The sequence below is a fragment of the Oratosquilla oratoria genome, chromosome 3, assembly GCF_046742065.1.
Source record: "Oratosquilla oratoria isolate Oo_2021 chromosome 3, ASM4674206v1, whole genome shotgun sequence".
NCBI lineage: Eukaryota > Metazoa > Arthropoda > Malacostraca > Stomatopoda > Squillidae > Oratosquilla > Oratosquilla oratoria.
This window is the reverse complement of record NC_134779.1, coordinates 78996789-79018941: the sequence shown is the minus strand read 5'-3', so window position 1 is coordinate 79018941 and position 22153 is coordinate 78996789. Positions and strand designations below refer to the sequence as shown.

Genomic DNA, 22153 nt, shown 5'->3' with positions numbered 1-22153 from the left:
TTGATCGCATTATTTGATTATAAGATGGGTGGAAAAATCAAGAAACAAAAAGTGCAAAATGCCCCAAACGAAGCCATCTAGGCTTCCTTCTCGTGGAACCTGAACAGATTGAATACGTCTTAGTTTTTATTTTTATTTCACAATTTTCGGTCTTTTTTCGTGGATCCATTCGGATGGGCAGGTGTGCAGCATCCCTGTGGTGATGTCGTCGGCGTCGGTGGAGTACCTCGACTTCGCCAGCTTATCCGTCGGCTACTTCGGAGAGCGCCTTCTCACCGAAGTAGAGGTGGGCATCTTCATTTTCTTTTCAGAGTTCCACCCCACAGCCAGGCTACCAAATAAAGGCCAGGGCGGTGTTCTACTGCATCCCATTGTTGTTGAGAAAAAATGAGAGAATGGGAGAGGAGTGCGGGGAGAGTATGCTTACTGATCACATGCCTGCATATCATACTATATCATGCTTCTAGGTCCTATGGACAATTCTCTCAGACGTATTTCCACACAGAGGTATATCGACATTTTTGTGACGACCGCATATCTGAGAGGAAAAGTCGCTTCACCCCATTTAAATATAATTTTTGAATGCTCTTTCATCAATGCAAGTTAACTAACAAAAAGTTTGTAAATAAATAAATAAATAAATAAATGAATAATCAAGAAAAGAAATAGTTGAATAAATAAATATATTATTGGTCGCAGTTATCCCACGTAGTGCTGCAGTGTACCTCTCTCGTGATGTCTGGCCTTGCGTCACCCGTTGCTCTCTCTCTCCCTACCAGGTGGGTGACCTCTCGGTGCACCTGCAGCCCAACACGACCTACTCCACGGCTGAGGTCCGAGTCACCCTCAAGCGTCGCTACGCCTTCCACTTGACCTCGACCTACCTCCCGACGGTCCTCCTCATCCTCGTTGGCTACGGAACGCTCTACATTCGCCTGGCCATGTTTCAGGTGAGGCTGGGTCAGCAAGGTCACCAACAGATGCCGCTGACTGCCACTTATCCAGACTATCCCAGCGGGTAGGGCCAAGGTGACACCTGGTGCAGTGGCGCATTGTGTACTGTAGATGCAACTGAGGTAAACGCAAGACGATTTCATTCAGGTGTGGGCGGACCCAAGTCTGAATGGGGTCTCGACCGTTCGATATCTTGGAAATCTCGTTCAGCCCGGTTGCCTCCTTCTCCTCCTCCTCACCTGGTTATTAGACAGAACAAAATCTACCCACCGTGTCGGTAATAGGCATATGACATCAGTAATCTAATGACATCACTACCCATATGACGTCACTGATTTCCTGTCGTCACTGAGACTATGATGTTATGAATCATGTCACTTAGAGATATGAAGCTTCTGATAATATGGCGTCATTTATACCATGACATCATTAGTCCTATTACGTTACTTATACTATGACGCCATTAATACAATAATGCCATACACAGAAGAGCAATTTATCAAATCTACGACTCTCCTCGCTTGATGTGTTGCGTTACTAATGATTTCAGTAATCTAATAACGCCATTAAATATATGACGTCACTAGCATATGACGTCGTTGACCCTATGACGTTACTAATCCGATCTATGACGTCACACACAGGTACGCTCCATTATGTCTTTGACGACTCTCCTCGTATTGACGTCACTATACACGCAGACAGCGGCCTCGCTCCCGAAGACGTCGTACCTGAAGGCGATCGACATGTGGCTCCTCTACTTCATCATCGTCCTCGTCTGCGTCATCATCACCCACATCTTCACCGATTTCATGGAGGACATGAGGTCCGAGGCCATAGTAAGGACTTCGCCGCCAGACGACTTTATTCATCCTCAGTGGCGTCCCCTAAGGATGATCCCTTCCGTGCCGAGTGGCACTTTTCCCTTTTCATTTTGGATGTCCTCACAGTAATTTCTTTATTCGTTATTATTATAAGAGAAGGCAGTAAGAGGAAGATGGGCAGAGTATTTTAGGGAGTTGCTAAATGTGAAGGAGGATAGGGAGGGAAAGGTAGTTACAGTGGGAAGCGCTAAGAAAATGACCGTGATGAGTGAGGAAAATGGAGGAGAAATAGAGATGAGATGAAGGCAGTTGTTAATATGGTGAGAGCAGGTAAGGCACCTGGTCTGGATGGATGCCATGCAGAATGTCTGAAAAAGGGAGGTACAGTGATGGTGGACTGGCTGGTGAGGTTATTTAATTTTTGTTTAAGAGAGGGTAGAGTGCCAGAGGACTGGAGGAGTGCCTGTATAGTTCCACTTTACGTGGGAAAGGGGGACAAGTGTGAGTGTAGTAGTTTCAGAGGGATCAGTTTGTTAAGTGTAGTTGGGAAGGTTTATAGGAGGGTCTTGATTAAAAGCATTAGGAGGGGAACAGAGGGAATAATTGGTGAAGAACAGTGTGCGTTTAGGACAGGTAGGGATTGCATAGATCAGAATTTTGTGGTAAGACAGATATGTAAGAAAGCTGTAGAGAAAAAGGTAAGGACGTTTTTTGGGGCTTTTATGGATTTAGAAAAGGCTTATGACAGGGTAGACAGGAAGGCACTGTGGGAGGTATTGCAGATATATGGGATAGGAGGAAAGCCGTTAAGAGCAGTCAAGAGTTTTTACGAGAGTAGTAGAGCTTGTGTTAGGATTAGAAGTGGAGAGTGAGTGGTTTGAGGTAAAGGTGGGACTTCGTCATGTAATACAATGCAATATAAAGTGGAGAAAAATGGAAGATAAGCCAGTTGTTGTTTGCTGACGACACTACACTTGTAGCGGGATCGGAGGAGGGATTGAGGAAGCTAGTAACAGAGCTTGGGAAGGTGTGTGAAAAAAGGAAGTTGAAGATGAATGTGGGTAGAATTAAGGTGATGAGTTGTACAATGGGGAGAAAGTGGCAGCAGACTGGAATTGAGTATTAAGGGAGAGAGACTGGAGGAAGTGGATAGTTTTAGATACTCGGGTGCAAATGTTTAAAATGTGGCAGGAAATGGAGGAGTGGATGTAGGATGTAGATTGAAAAAAACAAAAACAAAAAACAGTAAGTGACCTGGGGGATTTAAAATTGTAATGAGAAATAGACATTTGGGAATGGATGCTAAGAGGAGGTTGTATAAAGGAGTGATTGTGCCGACAGCACTGTATAGGGCAGAAACATGGAACATAAGAGAGGAACAGAGGAATTTAGATGTGTTTGAGATGAGGTGCCTCAGAAATATGGTAGGGGTTACTAGACTGGATAGAGTGAGAAATGAGGAGGTGATGAGGAGAACGGGGGTGGCAAGTGAGTTGGGAAATAAGGTTGATGAAAGAGTATTAGAATGGTTTGGATACAAGGAAAGAATGAGAAAAGAATGATTAGTAAAAGAGGTGTGGAAGGCAGAGGTGGAAGGATTGAACATGAGGGGGCGACCTAGGATGAGATGGATGAGGTAAACTGGGCACTAGAAAAGGGGGAAATGTCTATTGAGGAAGGACGGGAGAGGACAGAAGATAGGGTGAATGGAGAATGGTTGTGTATGGATGATGCTATGATGCATAAGGAGTGGGTGGGGAGTGGGGGATGAGGGAGTATGTATGAGAAATAAGTTGACGCAACTCGAAGGGATTTCTCCCCGTGTTCTCCATTTCTGCAGGAGGGGACGGAGAGGGGGGGTCGCCGATTTAATGAAGCCGCCTTGCTGTGGATATGCTGTGTCTTGCGAAACTGCTTCTGACCCAGGGCAATGGACAAGATGCAGGGATGATCTGTCATCCAGGAGGAGCCAAGATAAGAGGGAGGGAAGGGGATGGATGTGAGTAAAGTATGTTGGGGATGGAATGGGTGGGGGTGGTTTTTAAGCCTTTTTTTTGGGCTACTTCTCTTGTAAGGGGGAAAAGCCTTTGGTATATGTATGTATGTATGTAATTAATTTCCATGGTATTGTAACGGGACGGGTGTAACGGTATCGTTACATCATATCCATCCAACGTTACTTGTAGACACAAAATGTAACGGGGTCGTCACATAATCAGCAGAAAGGGTTCACTTGCACAAACACCTATAAATTTTTGTTCTTTATTTGTCACATCTTAACCAACTTAGTTTACACACTATTACACAGTCTTATCACTAGGGCACGTCACTTAGAACCGACTGCTCTTCGGGTGTGTGAGCCAGTTTTCATGCCCGGAAGTGATGAGTAGACAAATTCTAGAGTTGCCCTCAATCGTGATCTTAATAATATTGTCTTGTTAGTCTGTTGTCCCACATGGGTGGAGCAACTGCATTAATTACGTACCAATGTCTACTATCATACATGTTAATTATATATCCAGGGGAGGACCGTCAGTATACGTAATATCGTATGTCAGTACTGGGTGGCTACTAGATTGATCGCGTGTGTTCGTCTGTGTGTGTGTGTCGTTTGGTGGTCGACAGTGTTGTCGCGAAGCCAAAGGATTGATGTGTCAGGGACTTGTGCATCCCACTGGGCCTCGTGATGCTGACTTGGCGTTTTGATGCTTGTGGTGGACAGTGAGTGAAGAAGTGGGTTATATGACTGGGGTTATATTACTCGTCATGTATATGAGATGTATACATATCGCTCTCCCCCTGGGGTTAGGTGGCTCCCGGCACCTAGGTTACATGGTTTACAAAAGTATTCATATGGGTAATACATCGAGAAAAAAATTTCAGACACAAAATCCTGTGGGATTAAAAATGTGAAGATGGGGGGGGGGGTTGTTGTTGAAGTGAATCTGAGGTCCCAAGGGGGATCATGAACTGTAATTAAGGGTAGCGATGTTGTGTCTCAGAAGTGTAGCGTTGTGTCTCACCAGATTACATGTTATATTAAGTCTCATATGAAAGGTTACACTATATCTTTGATAACACTGTTGAAATCACTTTCTAAATGTTATGGTTTTCATGGTTTAACACTATCACTGTGGGGGGGGTGTCATTTTCTAAACTATGTTCTATGGTCAGTTTGGTGTGTCACATCACTTTCTAACTGTTATGGCGTTCATGTGTTTTAGTACCAACACTGTAGGGAATGTCATTGTCCAACCCAGTTCTATGGGTAGTGTGGTGTAACACATCGCACTTGTTGGCAATCACAATAGATATATATATTTGGTTTCCCGTAAAGAATATTACAATATTCATGAACGTGGGTGAGACACAGCATAAACTTAATCTAGGTTTACAGTAAATCGGGAATGGGAGTTGAAAGGTTATGGAAGGTTTTACTTCGTGCAACAGAATATGATTATTATTACCAGTATAAAGAGAATGATTAAGAGGGAAAGGGCTGTGGAGGTATATGGCAGTACCTCTAGTGTAGGTCAAGTGAGTCCATGTCAAAAGTAGTCGATGTTTAAGGTGGGTAATTAATGATGTATTTAATTTTGGAGGATGAAGGTTATGTCTCAGTGAATGAGGATATGTTTATCTGACTCTCGCTAAGGTTATATTGGTCGGAAGGAAGTAGAGAAGTTTCAATAGATATGCGGAAAGGAGTTCTTATTGGAAATGGGCCATTTTAACCTCCACTGATAGATACATGACGTCCTGCATCTTCAGGGGCGAGAGCTAGAGTGCATGTTTAGTTGCGTCGACGCAGAGTCATGGGATGAGACTTGCGTTTTGGTGATTGGTGTGTGTCTGTGGTAGGTGGGTTGTGGATGGGAGGTGAGATTGGGTCGAGGTTCAGTTTGACCTTTCTCAACTTCTCTCCATGTATGGTGAAGGTGGTGTGATCGGAAGGATCTGTTAGTAGGAAAACATTGTTAGGGAGTGAACTTGTGACTGTGAAGGGGCCTAGGAATTTGGGTTTGAGTTTGTTTGCCCTACTTGAGTCTTTTACCATGACTGAGTCGCCAAGTGCTATGTCAAGTGGAATTGACCGTTTGTGTTGTTTTGTCTTTGTCTTCTCCTGGGCTTCTTTCAGGTTTGCTCTAACTTGTTTGTAAATGGTTTGCATACCTCTTTTGATGCAGTGTGCGAGGTTATCTAGGTTGTATAAGGGTGGGGGTGGTTGGTTGAATATTTGGTAGGGTAGGCGCATTGGTTGGCCGAAAATGATCTCATGTGGGGACATCTTTGTTGCGGAATTGACTGTGCTATTGATACTGGCTTGTACCTGTGGTAGCCAATCTTTCCCAACTGTCCATGAGGTCGTTGACCAAGGGTCTGAGAATCTCTAGGACCTTGCGATTTGTTCGCTCAGTCAGACCGTTTCCCTGTGGGTGGTATGCAGTGGCAAATGTTTGGTCAATGTTGTACAGGTGTGCTATTTCGCGCATCACCTGATTTTTGAATTCTGAGCCATTGTCAGATAACATTGTGTGTGGTATGTTGTATCTACAAAAGATATTGTTGACTAGGGCTTTGGCTACAGTCTCTGCTGTTTTGTCTTGGAGTGGTATTAAGATTGTGTATTTAGAGAAATATTCTACTGCTGTGAGTACATAGTTGGAACCTTGATGGCTCGTTGGCATTTTCAGTAGGTCAATGCCAAGTGTTTACCATGGCTCAGCAGGGAGTGGGATATCTTTTATGTTGATTTCCCTCGGGTCAGGGCCTCTGAATTGGTTACAAGTTATACAAGAATCTATGTGTGTGGTTATATCTCTTTTCATGTTAGGCCAGTAATATGTGTGCCTAGCAGTGTTTAGTGTCTTATCTCTGCCCGAGTGGCCTCCCATTGCACTGTCGTGCAATATGTGTAGGACCTTGGGGACAAGGGCTCTGGGGATAACAGTAACCTCTCTTGTATTAATGGTTCTCCTTATGACTCCGTCGACCAGTTTGAGTTCCTCAATAGGGACAGGTGGTCGGGAGTTTAAGTGGGTTTGTGAATTGAGATGTTGTTTTATTGGGTACAATATTGGTTCACTGTCTGTTTCTTTCCTAAGTTCTCGCAAGGGTATGCATGTGGTTTGGGTGACAGGGTTGATGTGGTTTTGTCTGCTCAAGGAATCTGCCACTACATTAACTTTTCCAGCTAAGTATGTTATCTTGGAATCAAAGTCTAGTAAGGTGGTTTTCCATCTAGCAATTCTCCCGTGGAGGTCTTTTGTGTTGAAAAGGTAAACTAGGGGTTGGTGGTCTGTAAAGATGTTTATATTGTACCCTAGAATGAATGAGATGTTTAAAGTGTTTGAGAGCCCAAACGATAGCTAACCCTTCTTTGGGTGTTGTAGAGTAATTACTTTCAGCCTTGTTGAGGACTCTACTTGCGTAGGCTATGGGGTGCTCTTTGCCATTGTCGTCTTTTTGTTGTAAGACTGCGCCTATTCCTACAGAGGAGGCGTCTGTGTAAAGAAGGAATTCCTTCTTCATGTCAGGGAAAACTAGTACAGGGGCTGTGGTGAGTGTGTTTGAGAGTGTCGAAACTTTGCTGTTCTGCTTCTGACCATTGAAATGGCTCGCCTTTCCTTGTGAATTTGGTCAGAGGGGAAGCAATATCAGCAAAGTTTCGGATAAAGTGTCTGTAGTATGATGCAAGACCTACGAAGCTTCTAGTTTGGGTTGTGTTTTTGGGTGTTGGGAATTTGTTTATAGCTTCTATCTTGTCTGTGTTGGTATGGATACCTCTGGCATCTACCTTATGTCCTAGGAAGGTGAGTTCCGTCTGTAGGAATTTACACTTTCCTAGTTGGACTTTCAATCCAGTGTTTTTGAGTCGTTTTAGGACAATCTCTAGTGTGTGAAGATGTTCTCTTTGTGTGGGGTTGTAAATGATGAGGTCGTCTAAGTAGACGAACAATGAGACTCCTATCATGTCACTGAAAATCCGGGTCATCAACCTTTGTTGGGTTGAGGGGGCGTTTTTTAAGCCAAAGGGCATCCGTTCAAAATTGAAATGCCCTTTATCAGTGGAGAAAGCTGCTATGGCTTTCGACTCATCTGTTAATTCCACCTGCCAGAAGGCTGACTTAAGGTCAATTGTGGAAAAAACTGTGTTCCCGTTGCCAATGCATTGTAGTACATCTTGCATGGCGGGGAGGGGGTGTGGGTCAGATTGAGTGAGGTGGTTGACTTTACGAAAGTCTACCACAGGGCGTAAGGTTCCATCTTTCTTAGGGACCAAAAAGAGGGGACTGTTCCATGGGGAGTCTGAATGGGAAATTACGCCTTGGTGTATCATCTCTTGGACACTGTCATTGACTTGGGATTTCCTACTGTGAGGTATGCGGTAAGCGGGGGGTGTATGAAAGGGGGGTGTTAGGGGGGATTTGGATGTGATGCTTGATAATATCACATTTGCCTAGTGGTTCACCTTCTAAGGCGATAGCTGATCTATTCCTTTGTATGAGGGTTAACAGTTCACTATGGGTTTCTCCGGTAGCTGATGTCGTGATTTGGTCTGGGTGGATAGGGGGGAGGGGTTGTGTTGGTCTCACTTGGTTGATGTGTTGTGGCAGTGGTTCCTGGATAGGGGAATTATGGAGATGGACTGCGCAAATGTTTGTATTCTTCCTGATTTTACGGTGTTGGTCTGACATGTTTGTTAACATAGCTAGTGTATGTTTATTGTCTGATATTGTATCCCAGGAGGATTCAATGGCTATGTTGTTAAGCCTGGACGTGTCTGAGTCGATTATGACGTCCTGATGTTCGATTGCACCGGGTATGTATAGTGGGACTGTTATTGAATGTCTAGGGGGTATGATGACTGTGTTAGACATCAATGCCTTTGAGGTGACATAAGGGGGTGGTCGGAAGGAATAGCTGTTAGTGGGATTTGGAGTATTTAAGGAAGGTAGACATGAGATAGGTTGTGTGTCTGAGTCGGGTGTCTCAGGAACTGTTGACTCATCATTTACATCTGTGAAACTGATGTTGTTTTTGTCTAGGTCTATAATAGTTTTCCATGTCCTCAATGAGTTTAATCCTATTATACCTTGTTGATCGAGACTCCATTCGTCAGCTATGTGGAAAGGTGTGAAACCTACCTTACAATTATTGACTTCAATGTTTAAGTCTATGGTGTCGTGTAGAGAAATTGTGCTCCCTTCTATTAGGAGTCCTTCCATATTGGAAAATTGAATTTGGGGTGGGTCATTTAATGCTTCATAGAGGGCTCTTGGGATGATGTTCAGGTTTGTTCCTGTATCAACCATCATGTCAACTATAAGTTGATCTACACTCATTTCTAGGGTGAGGTAGTTGTGTTGTGTATTGGATATTCCTATGGTGGTTTGGTGCGTGAGGCTGGTACACGTTCCCCCAATCGGTGGTGTTGGGTTGTGCGTGTTGTGTGGGAGGGAGCTGTTTGTCGAGGGGTGTGTCGAGGGGTGGTGAATGGTTGGTTAGTTCTCTGATGAGGTTGTTGTTGTGATTTCTGTAGGTAACACTCTTCGTTGGAGTGAGTTGTTGTTTGGTGTAGGCTGCAGTATTTGTTTGGATGTGTTGGTGTAGGTAGGAGTGGAGGTTTAAAGGGGGGTGGAACTTGTTTGTTTTGATTCTGAACTTGACACTGAGCATTCGTATGCGAGGTAGTAGCATGCACTGAGCAAGGGATGGGGTGGTGTTGTACCTGCGGGTATTGTTGTTGCTGTGTTCGACACTGGGCATCGGTGTGGGAAATGGTTCCATGAACTGAGCAAGGGATAGGGTGGCGTGGTGCCTGTGTTTGTATTTGTTGTTTTTGTATGCAGTCTCTTGTGTTGTGACTGGTTGATGAATGGTAGGAGCACCACTTAGAAGGTTGTCCTTGATTGATGGGAGGGGGCTGGTGTGAGTGAAGGCTATTTAGTCTGGGGAGATAGTGGGGGGTGTCTAAAGATACATTGCAAGCATTGATGATATCTAAGATATAGGTATAAGCTAGAGGGTTTCTAGTGTCTAGTTCCCTTTTGGAGGCTTCCTTTAAACACTTTGGAGGGAGTTGGGAGAGATAGAAACCTATCTCAAGGAATGTTAGGAAGTTTTTTGTTGTTATTACATTTTGACCAAATTGGTCAGTGTGGGTCCAAGGAGAGTTATTCTCTAGGTCCTCTCTGACCTCTTTAATTCCGTTTGCTACGAAATCCATAATGTTCGTAACGGAATGTGGTTGGACTCTAGTGTTATTGAGGAAAGTGAGAAGGAAGGATATGTTGTTTACTTGTTTGTTGTGAAAGACATTAAGAAGGTGGTGTTTATATTCCTGATATGTGATTCCACATGCAACTAAACTGTCTAGCATCCTTGCCTTTGAACGGCAAATGTCAGATGGGTCTATTTTCTGACGGCACAAATTTATTTTATCTGTCTCAGAGTAGTGTTTGTTCTTTGAGAAGAACAGGTCACATGCTGTCAAGAAGTCTGTAATGGATAGTCCACTATCTTGGGAAAAGGTTGGGATTTCTGTGAGGGGGGTTATGGTTTGATAGTTGTTAATTATTGTTAGTTGAGGTTGTGGGTAAGGATAATATTGTGGGTTTGGAGGAAGGTTAGGTGGTGGTTGGTGGTATGGTGTGGAGTGGGCTTGACCAGATGGGGTATGGGGGGAAGGAAAGGGGAAGTTTTGGTACTGCTGCTGAATGGGAGGGGGGTTATTATGTGTTGGGATATGGGGGTTGGATGGATTATGGTTTATAGGAGGTTTAGTTTGCATATTTGGCTGGATGGGAGGAATGGGTGGTTGTGGTTGTGAGGGGTGAAAGGGGTCTACTGGAGGAGGCTGGTTGAAAGGTATGATATTAGGAGGAGTAATATGAGGAGTTGGTTGGGTGGGTTGTTGTGGTTGAGAGGGGTTGGAGGGGTCTACTTGAGGAGGTTGGTTGAAAAAAGGTAGGACATCGTTCTCATAAAGAGGGGCTATTGGGGTATCTGCCTTAGGAGCAGTTTTGTCAGGATTATTTAACTGGTCATTGGTTAACTGTTTAGAGGTACTGTCAACCTGTGGATATAGGTAAAAATGGTCTGGTTTGTCATTGTCAATTAAGTCTTCTGTGTGTATTTCCTCTTTGTCACTGGATATGTCCTGTGGCTGTTTTTCCTCTCTGGATCTTGACAGGACGCTATGCATCTTTTGAAAAACTTTACTTCTGGTTCCAGTCGCCATGTTTGTCAAAGCATGTATTAGTTAATAGTTAGTATTAGTTAATAGTATGTATTAGTCAATAGTTAGGTTTGATTTGTAGTCTGAGAAAAAAAAAGTTAAAATAGGAATAATAGGTATATAGTAACTAGTGGTAATATGTTATGCTTAAATAAGGGAGGGGGGGTTATGGGTTGTCAACATTTATATATGGGTTACATATAAGAACATATAATTATAAATGGTAAAATAGTAAAATATGGCAATAATAATAATGGTTAAATATTGTGCACATTATAGTATAATAATCGCTGGTTAACAGTAGTAATTATGAAAGGTAAGTTACATTTATAAAAATGTCTAAGTTCTATGTAAAATATAAATGGAGTTTAGACAAGAATTACTTAACTGTAAGAATACATATGAATGTGATATTATGTAATAGTCAAATCTAGTAAAGTTATTGCATATCTATAAATATGAAATGGTATTAGGAATATGTGAAATTGGTATTTGATTTATATATATATTTATATATATATATATATATATATATACATATCACAATAAAGATATGTCGTAGCACATATGTAAAATAATACTGATGACCCACTTTCGGAGAAGAATAAACGAAGATATAGAGATCTGTATATTTCAATCACAGTAAGTGATCAAAATATACAGATCTCTATATCTTCGCTTATTCTTCTCCGAAAGTGGGTCATCAGTCGTATATATATATATATATGTATATAGGATATACGTTGTAAAAGGTTATATAAGATATTGTGAAGAAGAATTATTTGATATTGGCAAAAAAATATGTGATTATAATAGTTATTGAGAGATATATTTAAAATACAGTATTTTAAAATGATTTATATAATCATAGGGTACCTTTTAGGGGTATTCCCGGTTTTCGATAATTATATCGATGTGCTTCCGGTCCCTCAGGTGTGGTTGTGGCGGTCCGTAGACTTGTTTGTAGTTACGCGTTGAGAGGGGCGTAACGTCACCATATAAATATGGTACTGGGGAGAGATAAGCGGTGTGTGGAAATATCTCTTGATGAGGGTAGTGCCTCGTAGATGTTCTCGTAAAAAAAAGGAGACAGGCAGTATCAGGGATGGTTTGAATGGGTAATGTATGGTTATTATTACGGAATATGTTGGTATTAAGTGGAAGGATTTTATGTTACCTTTATAATGTTGATTTTAGTAGTGTGAGATCGGCTGTGACGATTGCCCATGATTGTGTAGTGTGAACTAAGTTCTTGTTCGTGGAGAGCGGTTTTTTTCTTTTTCTTCTTCTTCATAGAACACCGTAGTCTCTTCGGAGAAGATGGGTTGCGGGGGTCGCTGCCACCAGTGATGTAACGGGACGGGTGTAACGGTATCGTTACATCATCTCCATCCAACGTTACTTGTAGACACAAAATGTAACGGGGTCGTCACATCATCAGCAGAAAGGGTTCACTTGCACAAACACCTTTAAGTTTTTGTTCTTTATTTGTCACATCTTAACCAACTTAGTTTACACACTATTACACAGTCTTATCACTAGGGCACGTCACTTAGAACCGACTGCTCTTCGGGTGTGTGAGCCAGTTTTCATGCCCGGAAGTGATGAGTAGACAAATTCTAGAGTTGCCCTCAATCGTGATCTTAATAATATTGTCTTGTTAGTCTGTTGTCCCACATGGGTGGGGCAACTGCATTAATTACGTACCAATGTCTACTATCATACATGTTAATTATATATCCAGGGGAGGACCGTCAGTATACGTAATATCGTATGTCAGTACTGGGTGGCTACTAGATTGATCGCGTGTGTTCGTCTGTGTGTGTGTGTCGTTTGGTGGTCGACAGTGTTGTCGCGAAGCCAAAGGATTGATGTGTCAGGGACTTGTGCATCCCACTGGGCCTCGTGATGCTGACTTGGCGTTTTGATGCTTGTGGTGGACAGTGAGTGAAGAAGTGGGTTATATGACTGGGGTTATATTACTCGTCATGTATATGAGATGTATACATATCGCTCTCCCCCTGGGGTTAGGTGGCTCCCGGCACCTAGGTTACATGGTTTACAAAAGTATTCATATGGGTAATACATCGAGAAAAAAATTTCAGAGACACAAAATCCTGTGGGATTAAAAATGTGAAGATGGGGGGGGGTGTTGTTGAAGTGAATCTGAGGTCCCAAGGGGGATCATGAACTGTAATTAAGGGTAGCGATGTTGTGTCTCAGAAGTGTAGCGTTGTGTCTCACCAGATTACATATTATATTAAGTCTCATATGAAAGGTTACACTATATCTTTGATAACACTGTTGAAATCACTTTCTAAATGTTATGGTTTTCATGGTTTAACACTATCACTGTGGGGGGGTGTCATTTTCTAAACTATGTTCTATGGTCAGTTTGGTGTGTCACATCACTTTCTAACTGTTATGGCGTTCATGTGTTTTAGTACCAACACTGTAGGGAATGTCATTGTCCAACCCAGTTCTATGGGTAGTGTGGTGTAACACATCGCACTTGTTGGCAATCACAATAGATATATATATTTGGTTTCCCGTAAAGAATATTACAATATTCATGAACGTGGGTGAGACACAGCATAAACTTAATCTAGGTTTACAGTAAATCGGGAATGGGAGTTGAAAGGTTATGGAAGGTTTTACTTCGTGCAACAGAATATGATTATTATTATTAGTATAAAGAGAATGATTAAGAGGGAAAGGGCTGTGGAGGTATATGGCAGTACCTCTAGTGTAGGTCAAGTGAGTCCATGTCAAAAGTAGTCGATGTTTAAGGTGGGTAATTAATGATGTATTTAATTTTGGAGGATGAAGGTTATGTCTCAGTGAATGAGGATATGTTTATCTGACTCTCGCTAAGGTTATATTGGTCGGAAGGAAGTAGAGAAGTTTCAATAGATATGCGGAAAGGAGTTCTTATTGGAAATGGGCCATTTTAACCTCCACTGATAGATACATGACGTCCTGCATCTTCAGGGGCGAGAGCTAGAGTGCATGTTTAGTTGCGTCGACGCAGAGTCATGGGATGAGACTTGCGTTTTGGTGATTGGTGTGTGTCTGTGGTAGGTGGGTTGTGGATGGGAGGTGAGATTGGGTCGAGGTTCAGTTTGACCTTTCTCAACTTCTCTCCATGTATGGTGAAGGTGGTGTGATCGGAAGGATCTGTTAGTAGGAAAACATTGTTAGGGAGTGAACTTGTGACTGTGAAGGGGCCTAGGAATTTGGGTTTGAGTTTGTTTGCCCTACATGAGTCTTTTACCATGACTGAGTCGTCAAGTGCTATGTCAAGTGGAATTGATCGTTTGTGTTGTTTTGTCTTTGTCTTCTCCTGGGCTTCTTTCAGGTTTGCTCTAACTTGTTTGTAAATGGTTTGCATACCTCTTTTGATGCAGTGTGCGAGGTTATCTAGGTTGTATAAGGGTGGGGGTGGTTGGTTGAATATTTGGTAGGGTAGGCGCATTGGTTGGCCGAAAATGATCTCATGTGGGGACATCTTTGTTGCGGAATTGACTGTGCTATTGATACTGGCTTGTACCTGTGGTAGCCAATCTTTCCAACTGTCCATGAGGTCGTTGACCAAGGGTCTGAGAATCTCTAGGACTTTGCGATTTGTTCGCTCAGTCAGACCGTTTCCCTGTGGGTGGTATGCAGTGGCAAATGTTTGGTCAATGTTGTACAGGTGTGCTATTTCGCGCATCACCTGATTTTTGAATTCTGAGCCATTGTCAGATAACATTGTGTGTGGTATGTTGTATCTACAAAAGATATTGTTGACTAGGGCTTTGGCTACAGTCTCTGCTGTTTTGTCTTGGAGTGGTATTAAGATTGTGTATTTAGAGAAATATTCTACTGCTGTGAGTACATAGTTGGAACCTTGATGGCTCGTTGGCATTTTCAGTAGGTCAATGCCAAGTGTTTCCCATGGCTCAGCAGGGAGTGGGATATCTTTTATGTTGATTTCCCTCGGGTCAGGGCCTCTGAATTGGTTACAAGTTATACAAGAATCTATGTGTGTGGTTATATCTCTTTTCATGTTAGGCCAGTAATATGTGTGCCTAGCAGTGTTTAGTGTCTTATCTCTGCCCGAGTGGCCTCCCATTGCACTGTCGTGCAATATGTGTAGGACCTTGGGGACAAGGGCTCTGGGGATAACAGTAACCTCTCTTGTGTTAATGGTTCTCCTTATGACTCCGTCGACCAGTTTGAGTTCCTCAATAGGGACAGGTGGTCGAGAGTGTAAGGGGGTTTGTGAAATGAGATGTTGTTTTATTGGGGACCATATTGGGTCACTGTCTGTTTCATCCCTAAGTTCTCGCATGGGTATGCATGTGGTTTGGGTGACAGGGTTGATGTGGTTTTGTCTGCTCAAGGAATCTGCCACTACATTAGCTTTTCCAGCTAAGTATGTTATCTTGGGATCAAAGTCTAGTAAGGTGGTTTTCCATCTAGCAATTCTCCCGTGGAGGTCTTTTGTGTTGAAAAGGTAAACTAGGGGTTGGTGGTCTGTAAAGATGTTTATATTGTACCCTAGAATGAGATGTTTAAAGTGTTTGAGTGCCCAAACGATAGCTAACCCTTCTTTGTGTGTTGTAGAGTAATTACTTTCAGCCTTGTTGAGGACTCTACTTGCGTAGGCTATGGGGTGCTCTTTGCCATTGTCGTCTTTTTGTTGTAAGACTGCGCCTATTCCTACAGAGGAGGCGTCTGTGTAAAGAAGGAATTCCTTCTTCATGTCAGGGAAAACTAGTACAGGGGCTGTGGTGAGTGCGTGTTTGAGAGTGTCGAAACTTTGCTGTTCTGCTTCTGACCATTGAAATGGCTCGCCTTTCCTTGTGAATTTGGTCAGAGGGGAAGCAATATCAGCAAAGTTTCGGATAAAGTGTCTGTAGTATGATGCAAGACCTACGAAGCTTCTAGTTTGGGTTGTGTTTTTGGGTGTTGGGAATTTTTTTATAGCTTCTACCTTGTCTGTGTTGGTATGGATACCTCTGGCATCTACCTTATGTCCTAGGAAGGTGAGTTCTGTCTGTAGGAATTTACACTTTCCTAGCTGGACTTTCAATCCATTGTTTTTGAGTCGTTTTAGGACAATCTCTAGTGTGTGAAGATGTTCTCTTTGTGTGGGGTTGTAAATGATGAGGTCGTCTAAGTACACGAACAATGAGACTCCTATCATGTCACTGAAAATCCGGGTCATCAACCTTTGTTGGGTTGAGGGGGCATTCTTTAAGCCAAAGGGCATCCGTTGAAAATTGAAATGCTCTTTATCAGTGGAGAAAGCTGTTATGGCTTTCGACTCATCTGTTAATTCCACCTGCCAGAAGGCTGACTTAAGGTCAATTGTGGAAAAAACTGTGTTCCCGTTGCCAATGCATTGTAGTACATCTTGCATGGCGGGGAGGGGGTGTGGGTCAGATTGAGTGAGGTGGTTGACTTTACGAAAGTCTACCACAGGGGGTAAGGGTCCATAGTTCTTAGGGAGCAAATAGAGGGGACGGTTCCATGGGGAGGCTGGATGGGCAATGTCGGATTGGTGTATCAGAGCTTGGAAACTGTCGTTGACTTGGTATTTCCTACTGTGAGGTATGCGGTAAGCGGGGGGTGTATGAAAGGGGGGTGTTAGGGGCGATTTGGATGTGATGCTTGATAATATCACATTTGCCTAGTGGTTCACCTTCTAAGGCGATAGCTGATCTATTCCTTTATAGGGTTAACAGTTCACTATGGGTTTCTCCGGTAGCTGATGTCGTGATTTGGTCTGGGTGGATAGGGGGAGGGGTTGTGTTGGTCTCACTTGTTTGATGTGTTGTGGCAGTGGTTCCTGGATAGGGGAATTATGGAGATGGACTGCACAAATGTTTGTATTCTTCCTGATTTTACGGTGTTGGTCTGACATGTTTGTTAACATAGCTAGTGTATGTTTATTGTCTGATATTGTATCCCAGGAGGATTCAATGGCTATGTTGTTAAGCCTGGACGTGTCTGAGTCGATTATGACGTCCTGATGTTCGATTGCACCGGGTATGTATAGTGGGACTGTTATTGAATGTCTAGGGGGTATGATGACTGTGTTAGACATCAATGCCTTTGAGGTGACATAAGGGGGTGGTCGGAAGGAATAGCTGTTAGTGGGATTTGGAGTATTTAAGGAAGGTAGACATGAGATAGGTTGTGTGTCTGAGTCGGGTGTCTCAGGAACTGTTGACTCATCATTTACATCTGTGAAACTGATGTTGTTTTTGTCTAGGTCTATAATAGTTTTCCATGTCCTCAATGAGTTTAATCCTATTATACCTTGTTGATCGAGACTCCATTCGTCAGCTATGTGGAAAGGTGTGAAACCTACCTTACAATTATTGACTTCAATGTTTAAGTCTATGGTGTCGTGTAGAGAAATTGTGCTCCCTTCTATTAGGAGTCCTTCCATATTGGAAAATTGAATTTGGGGTGGGTCATTTAATGCTTCATAGAGGGCTCTTGGGATGATGTTCAGGTTTGTTCCTGTATCGACCATCATGTCAACTGTAAGTTGATCTACACTCACTTCTAGGGTGAGGTAGTTGTGTTGTGTATTGGATATTCCTATGGTGGTTTGGTGCGTGAGGCTGGTACACGTTCCCCCAATCGGTGGTGTTGGGTTGTGCGTGTTGTGTGGGAGGGAGCTGTTTGTCGAGGGGTGTGTCGAGGGGTGGTGAATGGTTGGTTAGTTCTCTGATGAGGTTGTTGTTGTGATTTCTGTAGGTAACACTCTTCGTTGGAGTGAGTTGTTGTTTGGTGTAGGCTGCAGTATTTGTTTGGATGTGTTGGTGTAGGTAGGAGTGGAGGTTTAAAGGGGGGTGGAACTTGTTTGTTTTGATTCTGAACTTGACACTGAGCATTCGTATGCGAGGTAGTAGCATGCACTGAGCAAGGGATGGGGTGGTGTTGTACCTGCGGGTATTGTTGTTGCTGTGTTCGACACTGGGCATCGGTGTGGGAAATGGTTCCATGAACTGAGCAAGGGATAGGGTGGCGTGGTGCCTGTGTTTGTATTTGTTGTTTTTGTATGCAGTCTCTTGTGTTGTGACTGGTTGATGAATGGTAGGAGCACCACTTAGAAGGTTGTCCTTGATTGATGGGAGGGGGCTGGTGTGAGTGAAGGCTATTTAGTCTGGGGAGATAGTGGGGGGTGTCTAAAGATACATTGCAAGCATTGATGATATCTAAGATATAGGTATAAGCTAGAGGGTTTCTAGTGTCTAGTTCCCTTTTGGAGGCTTCCTTTAAACACTTTGGAGGGAGTTGGGAGAGATAGAAACCTATCTCAAGGAATGTTAGGAAGTTTTTTGTTGTTATTACATTTTGACCAAATTGGTCAGTGTGGGTCCAAAGAGAGTTATTCTCTAGGTCCTCTCTGACCTCTTTAATTCCGTTTGCTACGAAATCCATAATGTTCGTAACGGAATGTGGTTGGACTCTAGTGTTATTGAGGAAAGTGAGAAGGAAGGATATGTTGTTTACTTGTTTGTTGTGAAAGACATTAAGAAGGTGGTGTTTATATTCCTGATATGTGATTCCACATGCAACTAAACTGTCTAGCATCCTTGCCTTTGAACGGCAAATGTCAGATGGGTCTATTTTCTGACGGCACAAATTTATTTTATCTGTCTCAGAGTAGTGTTTGTTCTTTGAGAAGAACAGGTCACATGCTGTCAAGAAGTCTGTAATGGATAGTCCACTATCTTGGGAAAAGGTTGGGATTTCTGTGAGGGGGGTTATGGTTTGATAGTTGTTAATTATTGTTGGTTGAGGTTGTGGGTAAGGATAATATTGTGGGTTTGGAGGAAGGTTAGGTGGTGGTTGGTGGTATGGTGTGGAGTGGGCTTGACCAGATGGGGTATGGGGGGAAGGAAAGGGGAAGTTTTGGTACTGCTGCTGAATGGGAGGGGGGTTATTATGTGTTGGGATATGGGGGTTGGATGGATTATGGTTTATAGGAGGTTTAGTTTGCATATTTGGCTGGATGGGAGGAATGGGTGGTTGTGGTTGTGAGGGGTGAAAGGGGTCTACTTGAGGAGGCTGGTTGAAAGGTATGATATTAGGAGGAGTAATATGAGGAGTTGGTTGGGTGGGTTGTTGTGGTTGAGAGGGGTTGGAGGGGTCTACTTGAGGAGGTTGGTTGAAAAAAGGTAGGACATCGTTCTCATAAAGAGGGGCTATTGGGGTATCTGCCTTAGGAGCAGTTTTGTCAGGATTATTTAACTGGTCATTGGTTAACTGTTTAGAGGTACTGTCAACCTGTGGATATAGGTAAAAATGGTCTGGTTTGTCATTGTCAATTAAGTCTTCTGTGTGTATTTCCTCTTTGTCACTGGATATGTCCTGTGGTTGTTTTTCCTCTCTGGATCTTGACAGGACGCTATGCATCTTTTGAAAAACTTTACTTCTGGTTCCAGTCGCCATGTTTGTCAAAGCATGTATTAGTTAATAGTTAGTATTAGTTAATAGTATGTATTAGTCAATAGTTAGGTTTGATTTGTAGTCTAAGAAAAAATAGTTAAAATAGGAATAATAGGTATATAGTAACTAGTGGTAATATGTTATGCTTAAATAAGGGAGGGGGGGTTATGGGTTGTCAACATTTATATATGGGTTACATATAAGAACATATAATTATAAATGGTAAAATAGTAAAATATGGCAATAATAATAATGGTTAAATATTGTGCACATTATAGTATAATAATCGCTGGTTAACAGTAGTAATTATGAAAGGTAAGTTACATTTATAAAAATGTCTAAGTTCTATGTAAAATATAAATGGAGTTTAGACAAGAATTACTTAACTGTAAGAATACATATGAATGTGATATTATGTAATAGTCAAATCTAGTAAAGTTATTGCATATCTATAAATATGAAATGGTATTAGGGATATGTGAAATTGGTATTTGATTTATATATATATATATATATATATATATATATATATATATATATATGTATATATGTATATAGGATATACGTTGTAAAAGGTTATATAAGATATTGTGAAGAAGAATTATTTGATATTGGCAAACAATTATGTGATTATAATAGTTATTGAGAGATATATTTAAAATACAGTATTTTAAAATGATTTATATAATCATAGGGTACCTTTTAGGGGTATTCCCGGTTTTCGATAATTATATCGATGTGCTTCCGGTCCGTCAGGTGTGGTTGTGGCGGTCCGTAGACTTGTTTGTAGTTACGCGTTGAGAGGGGCGTAACGTCACCATATAAATATGGTACTGGGGAGAGATAAGCGGTGTGTGGAAATATCTCTTGATGAGGGTAGTGCCTCGTAGATGTTCTCGTAAAAAAAAGGAGACAGGCAGTATCAGGGATGGTTTGAATGGGTAATGTATGGTTATTATTACGGAATATATTGGTATTAAGTGGAAGGATTTTATGTTACCTTTATAATGTTGATTTTAGTAGTGTGAGATCGGCTGTGACGATTGCCCGTGATTGTGTAGTGTGAACTAAGTTCTTGTTCAAGGAGAGCGGTTTTTTTTTTCTTCTTTATAGAACACCGTAGTCTCTTCAGAGAAGATGGGTTGCGGGAGTCGCTGCCACCAGTGATGTAACGGGACGGGTGTAACGGTATCGTTACATCATCTCCATCCAACGTTACTTGTAGACACAAAATGTAACGGGGTCGTCACATCATCAGCAGAAAGGGTTCACTTGCACAAACACCTTTAAGTTTTTGTTCTTTATTTGTCACATCTTAACCAACTTAGTTTACACACTATTACACAGTCTTATCACTAGGGCACGTCACTAGAACCGACCGCTCTTCGGGTGTGTGAGCCAGTTTTCATGCCCGGAAGTGATGAGTAGACAAATTCTAGAGTTGCCCTCAATCGTGATCTTAATAATATTGTCTTGTTAGTCTGTTGTCCCACATGGGTGGGGCAACTGCATTAATTACGTACCAATGTCTACTATCATACATGTTAATTATATATCCAGGGGAGGACCGTCAGTATACGTAATATCGTATGTCAGTACTGGGTGGCTACTAGATTGATCGCGTGTGTTCGTCTGTGTGTGTGTGTCGTTTGGTGGTCGACAGTGTTGTCGCGAAGCCAAAGGATTGATGTGTCAGGGACTTGTGCATCCCACTGGGCCTCGTGATGCTGACTTGGCGTTTTGATGCTTGTGGTGGACAGTGAGTGAAGAAGTGGGTTATATGACTGGGGTTATATTACTCGTCATGTATATGAGATGTATACAGTATGCCTTTGGTAGCCTGAGTCGATTAAGCCCTTCCCTACTGGGTGCCACTTGTCCTTTGCATTGTGGCTACCGCAAGGCTATTCATTTTATCGCCATGGGATCCCATTAATGTTGATAGGGTCAAATAACTTCCTGGGTTCCATTAACATAAAAGAATTCCTATTGGTCTATAGGTACTCCATTTATTCTTATGTTTTCACCTTACTAGAAAGAGAAAAAATTAAATTTAGTATAAGATCCATACTATGCACTACTTAAAACTTAATGTCCTATTGTAGGACTGTTCCACAGTGTACATTACTCGATTCCTGGATACATGATTTTGGTTGCTCGATATACTTTGTTGTTGGGCTCCACAGGTGAGGCCGTGGTCGGAAGTACCATTTGCTAAGAGGAACCTCTCGTCTATAAGATATCAACGGTGACTTTTCCTTTTTCCAGACGGTAAACCCCATTGGTCGGCCGCTGAAGACAGTGGAGAGTTGTCATTGGTGCCCCAACTACCCAATCGCCAAAGTGGCTCTTGGCGCCATGAGAATCGTCGTACCCATTTCCTTCGCCATTTTCAACATCTTCTACTGGAGCTTCATCAAGGGGATCATCTAAAGCTCGACCTTTGAGTTTTTCAGTGCCGTGACGCCCCCTCAGCTGAATAAACTCGCTTGGAGTTAGTGTGTATAAAATCCATAACTGAATAGTTCTAGTTCCTTTTGGGCATCGAGTTTCTCAGATGTCAACCCGTTCAAAATCCACAGAGGGCGTTAACGTAACGAGCTGAACATTTTCAGACATGGGCAGTACTCATTTCTTGATTCTTGCTCCCGCCAGTCTATTTCTTCACCATCTTGGTATT

The 22153-nt window shown here is 42.4% G+C and overlaps 1 protein-coding gene across 1 annotated transcript; it reads left to right on the top strand.

Annotated features, from left to right (window-relative positions):
* Positions 1–202: 202 nt before the first annotated feature.
* LOC143018965 (glycine receptor subunit alpha-2-like) lies at positions 203–21906 on the top strand. The gene is made up of 4 exons (XM_076174610.1): positions 203–286; positions 780–950; positions 1599–1793; positions 21742–21906. Exons 1-4 carry the CDS (start codon positions 203–205, stop codon positions 21904–21906), a joined length of 615 nt encoding a protein of 204 aa, XP_076030725.1.
* The last annotated feature ends 247 nt before the right edge of the window (positions 21907–22153 follow it).

What these genes read in the sequence shown, in the direction of transcription:
- LOC143018965 (XM_076174610.1), top strand. Translation starts at nt 203, where the DNA reads ATGTCGTCGGCGTCGGTGGAGTACCTCGACTTCGCCAGCTTATCCGTC. An exon ending in GCCTTCTCACCGAAGTAGAG is followed by an intron (nt 287 to 779) that starts GTGGGCATCTTC and finishes TCTCCCTACCAG; the next exon opens with GTGGGTGACCTCTCGGTGCA. An exon ending in ACATGAGGTCCGAGGCCATA is followed by an intron (nt 1,794 to 21,741) that starts GTAAGGACTTCG and finishes TCCTTTTTCCAG; the next exon opens with ACGGTAAACCCCATTGGTCG.